Here is a 13,919-nt window from a genome sequence, read left to right as displayed (position 1 = left end):
TGCTTAGCTTTCAATTCGCCTCTGACCATCAAATGAAATGTGAATAACCCGTCCTCCTCTCTTTGAAACAAGGGGCGCTTCTGGTTCTGTCGGTGCTTGAAACAATTTTGTCTTCTTCATATTACTATATCTCTAGAGTCAATAATTTTATATGAGGAACTACTGAACTCAATCACTTGCTGCCCTTACTCTTCAGTTTTCTGTTGAGGTCTATCCTGTAGAGGTACTCACATTACGCTTCAATGGGATCTTTTATCCTGGTCGGAGGAAAAATTACCAAACGTCTAGCATTCCCTCACGCTTGACGCCAATGAGTTTTTATTTTATTTGAAAGAAAAAAGAAAACTATGCCTTCGCCATATGAAATATGAATATTAAGTAATAATAGCATGGCATTTCGAATTCAATATAAGAAATTTTTTTATTTCGTTTTAACATTAGATTATGTATTGAAAGAGTAGTATGAGATATTAGGGGTAGTTCCGATTTTATCAGGAGCCTATTTCAGTGTCGCAAACTTTTTTTTTGTTTTCACACCAGAAGGTTCTTAATGCTATTTATATTATTATGAATTATGAAATAGGACAAAAAAAAAGATTATATTTCTTTTTTTTAAAAAAAAAAAGAAAAGAAACTTTGGGATTGCTAAATCACCGATGAAATAAAGCAACGGAGCCACCATAGTATTTTGTTTTTCTTAATTCCTCCCAAGGAAAGGGTGGTCATTGTATCATTTACCGACCTAGGCTTTGTAGACTCTCTATTTTTCTTCGGTAAAAGTGAATTCTCTTGTAGAGCCGTATGCAATGCGCAAGCAATGCCTGTACGGTTGTTCAATTCTATCTTTTTTTTTTATTCTTTATCTCTTCTCGTGACCTTCTTATGCGAGATAAAGTAACCCTTTATTATCTTATATCATCAGGGTAATGATCCATCAACCTTTTGCTGCTTTTTATGAAGCACAAATAGGAGAATTTGTCCTGGAAGCGGAAGAACTACTGAAACTGCGCGAAATCCTCACAAGGGTTTATGCACAAAGAACAGGCAAACCCTTATGGGTTGTATCTGAAGACATGGAAAGGGATGTTTTTATGTTAGCAGCAGAAGCCCAAGTTCATGGAATTGTTGATCTTGTAGCAGTTGCATAAAAAATAGCAGGAATTTCACACAAATCGCGATTTGAGATTTTAGTTTCTTACCGAGGTTTCATATTCTATTAATTTGAATTTTATTAATTTTAATATTTAATAAATATTAAAATAGAATATGAATATAGAAAGAATTCATAATCATCCGGTTAGGATCGATCTAAACCAGCCCATTATGCATACGATTCAACATGCCAACTATTAAACAACTTATTAGAAACACAAGACAGCCAATCAGAAATGTCACCAAATCCCCCGCTCTCGGGAGATGCCCTCAGCGCCGAGGGACATGTACTAGGATGTATGTGCGACTCGTTCAGATTTCAGATTATGCATACGGTTCTTGTTTGTATAGATATTAGTAATTCTTTTCTATATTTATAGTTTGTCTCAAACAAGATAAAGAAACAACTATAAAATTATTCATAGAGATTCACGATATGTTCCCTATGGTAACTGGGTTCATGAATTATGGTCAACAAACCATACGGGCTGCAAGGTACATTGGTCAAAGTTTCATGACTACCTTATCCCACGTAAATCGTTTACCTGTAACTATTCAATATCCTTATGAAAAATTAATCACATCGGAGCGTTTCCGCGGTCGAATCCATTTTGAATTTGATAAATGCATTGCTTGTGAAGTATGTGTTCGTGTATGTCCTATATATTTACCTGTTGTTGATTGGGAATTGGAAACTAATATTCGAAAGAAACGATTGCTTAATTACAGTATTGATTTCGGAATCTGTATATTTTGTGGCAACTGTGTTGAGTATTGTCCAACTAATTGTTTATCAATGACTAAAGAATATGAACTTTCTACCTATAATCGTCACGAATTGAATTATAACCAAATTGCTTTAGGTCGTTTACCAATGTCAGTAATTGACGATTATACAATTCGAACAATTTTGAATTCACCTCAATCTTTAATCAAAATGGGCAAACCCCCTTTGATTAAAGATTGATTGAAGAGTCATTTTTAATCATTAAACAAAGATCTAGGTTTGATCTAAAAGTCTGAAATTTTTTTTTTTCATTTTGTTTGGTCAATAACTACAAAAGCTACAAATCCCAACTAGCGATTGGATTTGATTGATTGGTAAGAATTGCAGCGCAGCTTAATTTGGATTGAAAATCTATTAATATAGTCATAATTCTATCCATAATTATTTCTATTTCGAAATAGAAATAAAAATTAAAGTGTCAATTTTTATTTTTTCGAGAAAGAATGAGATTAGTCCGATAGCGGTACTATAGTAATTTAAACCTTTTAGGATTTAATTCAATTAGGAACCCATTCTAAATAAGTTTTTCCTGGTCGGGTCAATAAAGTCATGAAAAAAAAAAAAGAATTCGATTTTTTTATCTTTTATTTTACGTACAATGAATTTACCTGGACCAATACATGATTTTCTTTTAGCCTTTCTAGGATTAGGTCTTATATTAGGAGGTCTAGGAGTGGTATTACTTACCAATCCCATTTTTTCTGCCTTTTCATTAGGATTTTTTTTAATAACACTAGAGTGATGGTCCGCCCATAGTGGGCCACACCATATTTTTTTAATATAAAATATATTAAAAAAAAAAAACCCAAATGTTGACCATGATGATAGTGTTTTTAAAACTTTTGACTTAAATCTTCAAACTTGAAATCCTAAAACAAATTTTAAATACTCTCTCTCCCTCTCCATATTCCTTCAAATCCACTTATCCACCACAAACCCATTTCAAGAACCTCCCATAAATCAAAAGAAACCCAAATTTGATGAGACCAAATCACATTTAATCGATCATTGAGGGAAGTAGACTTCATGACGGTGATCTGATGTGGGTAATGGCAGCGGTTGTTCACTATCTTCCTCCATATACACCTCTTATCGCCACTATTTTTGGTGGGTTTTAACGCTGGTCGTAGTGCCGAGGCTTCAGAATTGTGGTGGTTGTGCTTTTTTTTTTTTTTTCTCAGGGTGATTGAGCACGAAAGATGAGGGGAAGAGAAGGGATTTTTCCCTAAAAATAATCTTGAAAACTTATATGGTTCTATACAATTATTTAAAATTTAAATGCATACATTCAGATTGGTTGTATTTATTAAAATATTATGAAAATTTTATTAACTTTATGATTAAAATAAAAATTAATATCTATTTGTATTTTTTATATATCTAAAAGAACCTTTTATTTTCTATAAAAATCTAATTTGTTAGAAGCTTTATTCAACCTAAAAAATAATTAGAACAATAATAACATGTAGTTTATAAAATAATTAACTCTATTTCTTTGCAATTATTTTTTAAAATATTCTTTTTAATGTGTTGAAATAATAGTTTTTTATTTTTAAAATTTATTTTTGATAATATATATTGAAATATTGAAAAAAAATAATTTCTAATTTTCCGGATGCCCAGAGCATTAATGCTACGCGCAGACCTGCTCAATGTTTTCAAACACTTTTTTTTTTTTTTTACCTTACTTTAGAATGGCTGCATCTCAAGCAGCTCTCCTCTCACGCACAGGTTTTTCCTGGAAAAAGTATCAGGTCCAAGATGGAGGCTCTAGACAGGAGAGGTGCCAAGAAGCAGAGCTTAATATGACAATCCATTAACGTAAGAAAAGCCAGCCTCCTCTGACGTTTCACATGTCAATCCGTTTATTCAACTGGACAAGGTAAGCTGCCTTGTCTCCGATCTGCTAGACATCTGGATAGATATATAGTAGATAAATACATAACTAGTATTCTTGTTTCAATTTCAAAGCGTGCTTCATCGTATTCATGCAATTAAGTTTCCATGACATGACATGAAGCTCTTCTTGAAATCTTTCCGATGCGGAATTTTAATCAGGAACATCTTTTCTTGAGTTGCCTTCAAACATGGTACAGGCAAAGGATTCCGAGTTATACAAGCCAGTATTGATGGAGTCTTACACCTCACCAGGTGGGTTCTTGCAAAATTCTCAATGTGCCTTTTGAGTTGAATAGTTTTGAAAATGTTTTTACGAAATACTATTGATGATTGAACCAGATTCCATTGTCCATATATCAGGGGCTTCATATCCTGCATTAGTTTTCTGGTTTGAATTGCCAGTAGTCGAATTGAGATTCCATTGCCCATGTATCAGGTACATTTTCTCTGTTTTGAGGTTGCAGTATTGATAAATGATAACACACCAATCCAAGGGTAAATGTGAGCTACAGATTCAAACCTTTCGGGAGTTCAGTGCTCAAACATCAAATTCTCAGAAACGAAGTCAAGAGATACGACTCATCACTGCATTGATGTTCAGTGTTCCTTCTCCAAGACAGAATGCGAACTCTGTGTATGAAGAAAAGAAAATGCAATTAATTTAACGTTTCTTAATCCTCGCAATCTTGGTTCTTTATTTTTTTAGCATCTCTTCTTTGTTTTGTGCCCAGCCCCAATGCCCCTTTAAGTGTTCAAGAAAAGGAAACCAAACTCTGTCCACCGAGAAAATAAAAATAAAACTAATTTAAATCTTTTATTCCTTGCAAGCTGGAATATCTCTTTAACATTTAGCATCTCTTGCTTGCTCTGTATCAAAGCAACCTAATTTTAAGATTTTTAGTCACATATGATGATTTGCAAAAGCTTATTGCAGGAGCTTTACAATTAATTTCTCATAAGAAGATCTTCACTAGCCCGCTGAAAATGTGCAAAGCAGCAGAGCCTTTGCCTATCTAGCTAGAATCTCTTGAGAATGAAAAGATAAACTCATTGTTTTATTCATTGAGAGGATGACTATCGTTGATTAGGTTAAGATGCAAAATTCCACTGATGCAAGGCAGAAACTCATTAGCAGTAAATGGTACGTAGTCTCGTATTCAACCCTTGGGCCGGGGATTTCAGTGCTCAAACATCATATTGATATTCAGAATTCCTTCTTTAAGTGTCCAAAAAGCTATGTCTCTTGTCTATCAGGGAAAGAAAAGGAGAAAAGGCAGCTAATTTAAAGTCTTTTGCTTGACAGATTCTCTTTATTACTATTTAGCATCTCTTCATTGCTTTGTACCCAGGCCAAGTACCAAATTCTTACTTGTACATGTAACTATGGTTTGTAAAAGCTGGTCAAGCAAGCTTTGAGTTAAAGGAGATATATCCCAGAATTCACTTCCATATATTAATTTGTAATGCATCCCATACCTTTTCTTTGCATGCTGCAACAACAATTTGCAGCAACTCCTATTTTATGATACCTTATCCAAAATCTACTTCAGAATTCTTCTCTCATAAGAGTCTTTTCACTGTCCTTTTTAAGAGATTTTTTCAGAGATATCCATATTTACTTTTCATCTTACAAAACAATTTCTTCTAGGGTTCATCGAGAGAGCTAGTTTCCACTGTTGAGGAAAAGATACAATGCTTAAAAATTTGCCTGAAGAAGTCATAAATTTGTGGAACGAAGGGGAGATTCGAGGAATGGTTTTGCTTAGTCTCTCACTACAAACCATCCTCATCATATTTGGTTCTAAGCGAAAGACCATTGCCAGAAGCTGGATCAGGATTCTCGTTTGGTCTGCATATCTATCAGCAGACATGGTAGCAACTGTTGCATTGGGTAATCTAGCCAGGAGCCAAGGAGATTCATCAGGTGACGGTTCAAAAAAAACAAACAATTCCATCCAGGCATTTTGGGCACCTTTTCTACTCCTGCACCTTGGTGGCCCAGACACAATCACTGCATACTCAATTGAAGACAACGAGTTGTGGTTAAGGCATTTACTTGGTCTTGTAGTCCAAGTCGGAGTGGCTTTTTATGTCTTCTCAAGGTCTTGGGGTAGCGGTATCCTCACATTCATAGCAATCCCAATGTTCATTGTTGGCATTATAAAGTACGCAGAGAGGACTTGGGTGCTCAATTCTTCAAGCTCTGAGGGCTTGAAAAAGTCTACTCTCTCAAAATTTCGGCCTTTCTATCCATTAAAGGCATTAACAAAAGAACGTGATCAAGCTCTCGAGGGAAAATATCTTCTTCAAGCTTATACTTTTTTGGGTATATCCATGTTTATGATGCAGGATCTTGTCCCTGGCATTCCTGCACTAATAAAAAGCCAGGTGCTGATTTCCAAAAATACAGCAGAAAACGCCTTCAAGGTGGTAGAGATTGAGCTTGGATTAATATATGACATGCTTTACACTAAAGCACCCCTGATTTACTCCCGTGCCGGAATCATTCTTCGCTCTATTAGTTTTCTGCTCACATTTACTGCGCTTATTTCCTTCCAAATCCTGATTGACAAGCATGCCTACTCAACTATCGACACTACAATCACATATTTATTGTTTGCAGCCGCTGTTTTTCTCGAGTTTTATGCTTTTATATGCCTTGTTTTCTCTGACTGGACAATGATCTGGTTGTCTGATGAAGGAGGGAACGCCCTGAGTAGTGCTCTTTATTCTCCGATAAGGAAGCTAACTAAGAGCAAGAGGTGGTCAAGATCCATTGCACAGTATAACCTGATAAGCTCTTCCATTGAAAACACGCCACTTGGATGTTTGAAATCACTGGGAATCAATGAAAAGATGAGGCAGATTTTTGTGCATAGGGTAGATATGAGTGTTGATCTACAACATTTTATTTTCAGACATCTTCAAAAGAAAGCTGAGGATATGAAGGAAGATTTTTGTTTAATTGATAAGAATCGCAGAGGTAAAATAACAGATCAGAGGGGAGATGGTGTGCTAGAAAGAAAGGGACTGTTACAGAACTACATGTGGTGCACAACTGAAGTAGAATTCAGTCGGAGCATTCTTGTATGGCATCTCGCAACAGAGATTTGTTATCTTAGTGATAAAGCTGCAAGTAATGTCCCCAAAGAAGAATATGAAACAAGCAGATGTTTATCTGAATACATGATGTATCTGTTGGTGATGAGACCAAATATGCTCTCTATGGGAATCGGTGACGAGGGATATCTAGATACTTTGCAAGACTTGCAGCGTCTAATTCCGAACAAAACAAGAGGCGATCAGGCGAAGAAGGGTGTTGTTGATGGAATTTTACGTTCCGAATTGTCTCTTGATGATATAACGTTTCAAAGTCTCTGGAAAATAGCAAAGTCAGTGGTGATCGGTGGGGAAAAGCTCGCCAGGCAATTGCAGTCATTGGAATCCAAGAAGCGAAGGGAGATTATAAATGAAGTTTGGATAGAAATGCTTGCTTATGCAGCAGCTCATTGTCCATGGAAAGAACATACTCAGCAACTGAAAAGAGGTGGAGAGTTACTCACCCATGTCTTCCTTCTCATGCTACATCTTGGTTTGAGCGAACAATATGAATTCACGCGATTTGACGGTGACGAAGTCAGTGTATTGGAGTTTTTTCAATCGGTAAGTATTCCAAAAATCTCTCTCAAGTACATTGCTGGATGTGGACTCCATTCCTTGTTCTTCATTTTATCAGTGAAATGCTTTTAACTTGAAATGGTTGGATGATTTTTAAAAGGTTGTTCTCCCTCCTTCACAAACCTCGAGTTGTTGTCAGAAACAAAATTCATATCAATTCTCTATTTCTGACATGAATAGTCTGTTTTTAATTGAAAAAAACAAAAAACAAAAAATCACATATCATAGCGATTGCATTCATAACAGTTATTTTTAAAATATTTTTTATTTAAAAATATATTAGAATAATATTATTTTTAAATTTATTTATTATATCAACACGTCAAAAAAAATTAATTTATTTAAAAAATATTTTTAAAACAAAAAAATAAATAGATAGGAAGAATCTCAAATTTTTTTTTTTATTATTGAATAGGCACCATATCAGAGTTTTATCTTATGATATCATAGCTCAATCCATTACTATATATTACTCTCAAATCATTAATAAGTGTGGTCAATATTGATGTCTTTGTGTGTAAGAAAACTAGGGAATAAATGATTAATATCAGATATTTGCTTTTATTAATTGATGACTTATTGAATTTTGCAATTCTTTCATAAAAAGGATGAGAGTCGAAAATATCAGTTGGCCGTAGAGAAATACGCAAAAGGTATTGTAGACATGTCAATGTCAAAACCTGTCGAGGTACGATTCCAATTTCCCTTTTCACAAGTAGATTGTATAATAGAATAGTCTCTTTACTTTTATATAGCACAAGTCTCTATTTTACAAAAATACATGAATGATTTGTCAAGTGCGGCAACATTTTTTTTCCTAAGAGTAATTGGATTTTATTTTTTTATTATTAGTGAGAGATCCTGAAAAAAAAAAAAAAGTTTGAAATACATTGATAAACTTATAGTAAATTGTCTATAAAAAATTAAAATACATACAAGTATCTCACAAAATTAATATTTGAAAATACAACACTATACAAAATATGTTTGATTGATAAAATTATAAATATATACATTAAATTATTTATATATGTAAATTCTCATATTAAGATCTTCTAATTACTTTTATATACGTGCCATGTGTTATTATGTAATTAAATGAAGACTTTTTATTTTTATTTTTTAGTGGATAGGCACTCCACCAAAGTTTTCTTACAATGTACGATCCTCGGACTATTAATGAGTCCGGTCAATACTGATGCCTTTGTGTCAAACAAAAAACTATGAAATAAATTATTAATATTAGATATTTATTTTCATTATGTTAACCGATCATTACTTGAATTTTTAAAAACAAATTAAATGACGTCTCACCGGAATCTCAATATTGCCAGGCCTTATACAGATATTTGGCTAAAACTGCAGACACATCGCTATCTGGTCCCGATGAGGTACGCCGATTTCCTAGTTCTCGCTCTTTTCTCCTCACATAGATTACATAATGTAACGATAAAAATCTTAGGATATAATAAATTTATTATTTATAATGTATTGATATTAGAAATACATTTTAAAAATTAAATTAATTATTTTAATATATTTTTAAATAAAAACTATTTTAAAAATCAATCAATAACAAAAAGCCTATCAGCGAATAAACTCTACACTATGATATCATAGCTAAATCAACTACCAAATACAATCCTTGGGTATGTTATTAAAGTTATGTTTATTATTATTTTTTTAAAAGTATTTTTTAAAAAAATTAATATTTGTTATTTTTTAATTCAAATTAATATTTGGCTATGCTTTCAATTTATTTTGATGTATTGATGTCAAAAATATTTTTTTAAAAATATATATTTGATGTATTTTTAAATAAAAAAAACTTTGAAAAGCAACCGCTGCCATACTTTTAAATACTCCTTAAAAAAACTATGAAATAAACAATTAATTAGATATTTGTTTTTGTTCACCGGTGACTACTTGAATTTCTGATAACAACTGAATGATGCTTCACTGAAATTTTTTATTTTTATTTTTTGGTAGGAGGAAGATGAAGAACATCTCCTGGCGTTAATTCAGAGATAATGCATGCATGTTAGTGTCCAGTCCCTGTGAGGTATCATACCGATTTCCCTCCTCGCTATCCTTTTCCTCAAGTAAATTGTATAATGGAGCAGTGCAGAATCAATTATATAAAATAATTTGATTAAAAAATATATCATAAAAATACAATTTATTTATATAAAGTATAGAAGGAAAACATTTACAGATAAATTACAACAATCTTATTAATTAAAAAAATAATTATTAATTAAAAAAATATTTTCTAAGAAATTTAAATAAAACATAAGCGAGTGTATTATTTATTTGTTGAAGCGAAAAAGTTATTAGAATTATAAAGGCAAATTTGAATGAAAACATATTTTCATTATGTTGTGAATGTATTAAAAATGCATGAATATTTAAATTTTCTAGAATTTAAAAGGACCCAAGCTAGGTCTACTTGACCTCACATGAGCCCAATGAGTATTAGTGGGCAGCCCCTTAGGCTCTATTTTAGACATATTAAAAAAATAGGACCAAAAGCTTAATTTTTATCATTTATATAAGGGCTAATACCTGTTTTAAAAACCTAAACTAACAAAATCTCTTATTTTAATGATTAACATCAAAGCTTTTTATTCAAAACTATAAATTAATGAAATCTCTTGTTTTAATTATTAACATAAAATATTTTTTTGTTCAAAGTCCCAACAAAATATCCTATTTTAGGGATAAATGTTAGTTTTTTTTAAAAAAAAAATCATAAATTAATAAAATCTTTTGTTTTTAGAGATTAGTGTCTAATTTCTCTTTATAAGGTCAAAATCAATAAAATATTATATTTTTAGGATCGACATCAAATTTTTTATTGGAAAGACAAATGAATGAAATCTTCTATTTTATGTTTTATGGCTAACTTCAATTTTTATCGGCAATGAATTGTTTGTGATTGATCTGGAAAGTGACAGGAGTTGGTCATCACTTTCGTTTTGGTTCCCTCTTGGAGAGAGAAGTGGCTGCCTGGAATCCGCCATGTTAGCTACTGAGAGAAAGGGAGATTTGCCTTTTCCCAACTTGAGGAGAATGCTTTGTGTATATGCTACTCTGTGTGCGTCTATATATATATGCACTTAATTAATTAATTAATTTATAAAGAAAGCTAAGGGATTTCTAGCTCTAGAATCATATTACTATGAATTACAATAATGAAATTTACATGGATATGTTGTGTAATTAAAAGATCATGAGTATTTTTTTATTTAAAAAAAAAAATTATTGGATCGTGTTTTATATATCTCAGCGAGTGGATGGCACCTGCGCCATTAGAAAAGCACGTTAAATATTTTCTAGTGGTCAAATCTAGTCATTCATTGTATAATTAGATGTGCAAACGTGTCCTCTGAAAACTAGATAAAAATCCTTACTATTATAAAATTAGATAGGTACTTCTTTTTTCTATTTTTACTTTTTATATATAATTCATCTCGATGTCTCACGCAAAAATTCTCAAAAATCCTTTACATTAGAGATATACTAAAATTGCTTAGTGTTTCACTATGTAGTCAATAATGAAACGCTGAGTAGTCTTTTTTTTTTTTGTTTTTTCTTTTCATTTTTTATGCCTTTAAGGGTTTCTTTTTTCTTTGTGTTTTTTTCTTTTAATGATTTTGTTTAATTTAGTTTGTTAATGTTAATTTTTTTATTTAGTTATCAGACTTTCATAACACGGATCTCGGATTTGACGGGTTAACCTGTTTGACGAGTGAACTCGGAATTTTATTTTTGTTTTTTTTTAATTAATTTTTTTTATTTATTTTAGTTTGTTAATGTTAAATTTTTTTTCTATTTAATTATTAGACTTTTATGACATGTATCCCCGGCTTGACAGGTTAACATAGTTAATTTTGGGTTAACTTGTCAATTTTTTTTTTCTATTTAGTTATCAAACTTTCATGACGCGAATCCCAAATTTGACAGGTTAACTTGGTTTGAAGGGTTAACTCAGTTAATTCAGATTTTTTTTTTCTTTTACTTCATTAGTTTTTTTCTTCCTGTTGATTTTTTTTCTTGTTTTTTTCTTTTTAATTAAACTATTTAATGATCACATTTTTATGACACGACCTTGCAGTCAAACCCCCATCCAAGGCTCTTGGGTCCGGTGTTGCAGCCAGACTCACTTAAACTTGAGTAATGTAAGTTTAATATTATTATTAATATTATAGATATTACTTTCGGGTCAATCGTTGCAGCTAAATCCAAGGCTCTTAGGTATATCTTTGCATAATAAACATAACACTTTTAAATCTTAGCCTTTTTTATATTTTTTATGAAAGGAAAAAATTAACCTGTGACGTATGTCATTTTTTTGCCTTTCCTTTTCCTTTTTAAGCTTTTTATTGTGGATTGCACAGTGCAGTCCACAATAAAAAAGCTTATGCATTTAGTTTTTTTTTTTTTTTTTTTTTTTACTTCTTTCATTGTTTTTTTTTTTTTTTTTTTTTTTTTAGTTTGTTGGTATTAACTTTTTTTTTATTTAGTTATCAGACTTTCATGACACGGATCTTAGGTTTAACGGGTTAACTCAGTTGATTCAAAATTTTCTTTTTCTTCATTAGTTTTTTTCTTCCCGTGGGTTTTTTTCTCTTTGCTTTTTTCTTTTTAATTAATCTTTTTTAAAAAATTTAGTTCATTAATATTAAATCTCTTTTCTATTTAGTTATCACATTTTTATGACACGGATCCCAGGTTTTAACGAGTTAACCAAATTGATTTAGATTTTTTTTTCTTTTTCATTATTAGTTTTTTTTCTTCCAATTTCATCTTTTAATATTGTATGCAGTCCACAATGAAAAGTTCGATGCCTTTAGTTTTTTTTTTTTTTGCTTTTTTTTTCTTTTTATGCCTTTCACGATGGACTGCACAGTCCAGTCCACGATGAAAAGGCTGATCCTTTTTTTTTAATTAATTTTTTTATTTAATTTGTTGATATTAATTTTTTTTTCTATTTAGTTATCAGACTTTCATGACACGGATCTCAAGTTTGACGGATTAACCCAGTTAATTTAGATTTTTTCTCTTTTTCTTCATTAGTTTTTTTTCTTCATAAGTTTTTTTTCTTTTATTTTTTTGTTTTTAATTAATATTTTTTTATTTAATTTCATTCATCAAGATTAATTTTTTTATTTAATTATTGGCTGATGCCTTTAGTTTTTTTTTTCTTTTTGCTTTTTTGCTGTTTTTATATAAACTGATGCCTTTTGTTTGTTTTTTTTTAATTAATTTTAGGTTAACCCGTTAATTTTTAGTTTGTTAATGTTCAATTTTTTTTCTTTTTACTTATCAAACTTTCATGACATGGATCTCGGATTTGACGGATTGGCCCAGTTAATTCTAAGTAACCCATCAATTTTTTTTTTTCTATTTAGTTATCAAACTTTCATGACATGAATCCAAGGTTTGACGGGTTGACCTGATTTGAAGGGTTAATTCAGTTAATTCAGATTTTTTTTTTCTTTTTCTTCATTAGTTTTTTTTTTTCTTTCTATCATATTTTTATGACACAATCTTACAGTTAGACCCATATCCAAGACTATTGGGTCTGGTATTGCAGTCAGACCCACTTAAACTTGAATAATGTAAGTTTAATGTTATTATTAATATTATAAATATTACTTTTGGTTCAGACGTTATAACTATACCTAAAACTTTTGAACATAGATTCGTAAAAAGATTTAACACTTTTAAATCTTAGGTTTGTTTTATATTTTTTTATACAAAAAAAAATAAATCGCAGCTTTGTGCGGTCATATAACTAATAATATTGAAAATGCCTCAAATACAAATTTGATGAACATGTGCCATTCGAAGTGAAAATGAGTTCTTTGGAAGTTGAAAACCGGATTTTCAAATGGTACTTGTGTTCCGAATGCTTCTGAAGGAACAACAGTCAAGAATTGGGAGATTTGACGCAGGACGTCTTGTTCCTTCTTTGAGTCTAATTAGATACTTACTATTTTGTTGTTTTTCATGAACACAACAAATACAGTTGCTGGTTCTCCTCTCGGATCAACCAGTCCTTCAAACTTGTTTTTCTGCTCTTGTTTTCTCTGTTTTTTTTTTTGTTACAACTCTGTTCTAAGACACTTCAACGCGTTTAAAATGTTCCCGACTTTTCCCGAGCGCCTAATCCCCTTGTCATCTCCTTCGAACACATCTCATTGAATTCGAACTCAAGGCCTCCATTTTTAGCATCAACTTCGGCTCCGAGTTTAGAACTAGATTGCAGAAGTCGAAACATCTGTTCCCCTGCTTGTTCTACCGAATATAGGAAGTGTGAAGGAACGCTTCTTTCATATGGTCAAGAATTGTTCTCCTTTTTTCAACAACTACGATTTTATTCATAGTCTTAAAGAGC

General features: G+C 31.5%; 1 protein-coding gene across 7 annotated transcripts; it reads left to right on the top strand.

Moving 5' to 3' along the window:
• The first annotated feature begins 2,806 nt into the window (after positions 1-2,806).
• LOC118036192 (uncharacterized) lies at positions 2,807-10,743 on the top strand. 7 transcript variants are annotated; one of them, XM_073406792.1, is made up of 10 exons: positions 2,807-3,046; positions 3,671-3,821; positions 3,998-4,090; positions 4,199-4,274; positions 4,773-4,979; positions 5,487-7,501; positions 8,124-8,204; positions 8,851-8,907; positions 9,506-9,578; positions 10,468-10,743. In XM_073406792.1, the coding sequence occupies exons 6-9, from the start codon at positions 5,531-5,533 to the stop codon at positions 9,545-9,547; spliced, it is 2,151 nt and encodes a 716-aa protein (XP_073262893.1). In that variant the 5' UTR covers positions 2,807-3,046; positions 3,671-3,821; positions 3,998-4,090; positions 4,199-4,274; positions 4,773-4,979; positions 5,487-5,530; the 3' UTR covers positions 9,548-9,578; positions 10,468-10,743. The 7 variants fall into 7 exon arrangements, 3 of the variants coding, with proteins under 3 accessions (XP_073262893.1, XP_073262891.1, XP_073262892.1); XM_073406790.1 differs by lacking the exons at positions 2,807-3,046; positions 4,773-4,979 and having other exon boundaries at positions 3,350-3,821; XM_073406791.1 differs by lacking the exons at positions 2,807-3,046; positions 4,773-4,979 and having other exon boundaries at positions 3,350-3,821; positions 4,178-4,274.
• The last annotated feature ends 3,176 nt before the right edge of the window (positions 10,744-13,919 follow it).

This window comes from Populus alba, chromosome 19 (genome assembly GCF_005239225.2).
Source record: "Populus alba chromosome 19, ASM523922v2, whole genome shotgun sequence".
Taxonomy (NCBI): domain Eukaryota; kingdom Viridiplantae; phylum Streptophyta; class Magnoliopsida; order Malpighiales; family Salicaceae; genus Populus; species Populus alba.
Note: the sequence above shows the minus strand (reverse complement) of the source record. Positions and strands in the feature narration are given on the sequence as shown.

What these genes read in the sequence shown, in the direction of transcription:
- LOC118036192 (XM_073406792.1), top strand. Translation starts at nt 5,531, where the DNA reads ATGCTTAAAAATTTGCCTGAAGAAGTCATAAATTTGTGGAACGAAGGG. An exon ending in CAATGTCAAAACCTGTCGAG is followed by an intron (nt 8,205 to 8,850) that starts GTACGATTCCAA and finishes CAATATTGCCAG; the next exon opens with GCCTTATACAGATATTTGGC. An exon ending in CGCTATCTGGTCCCGATGAG is followed by an intron (nt 8,908 to 9,505) that starts GTACGCCGATTT and finishes ATTTTTTGGTAG; the next exon opens with GAGGAAGATGAAGAACATCT.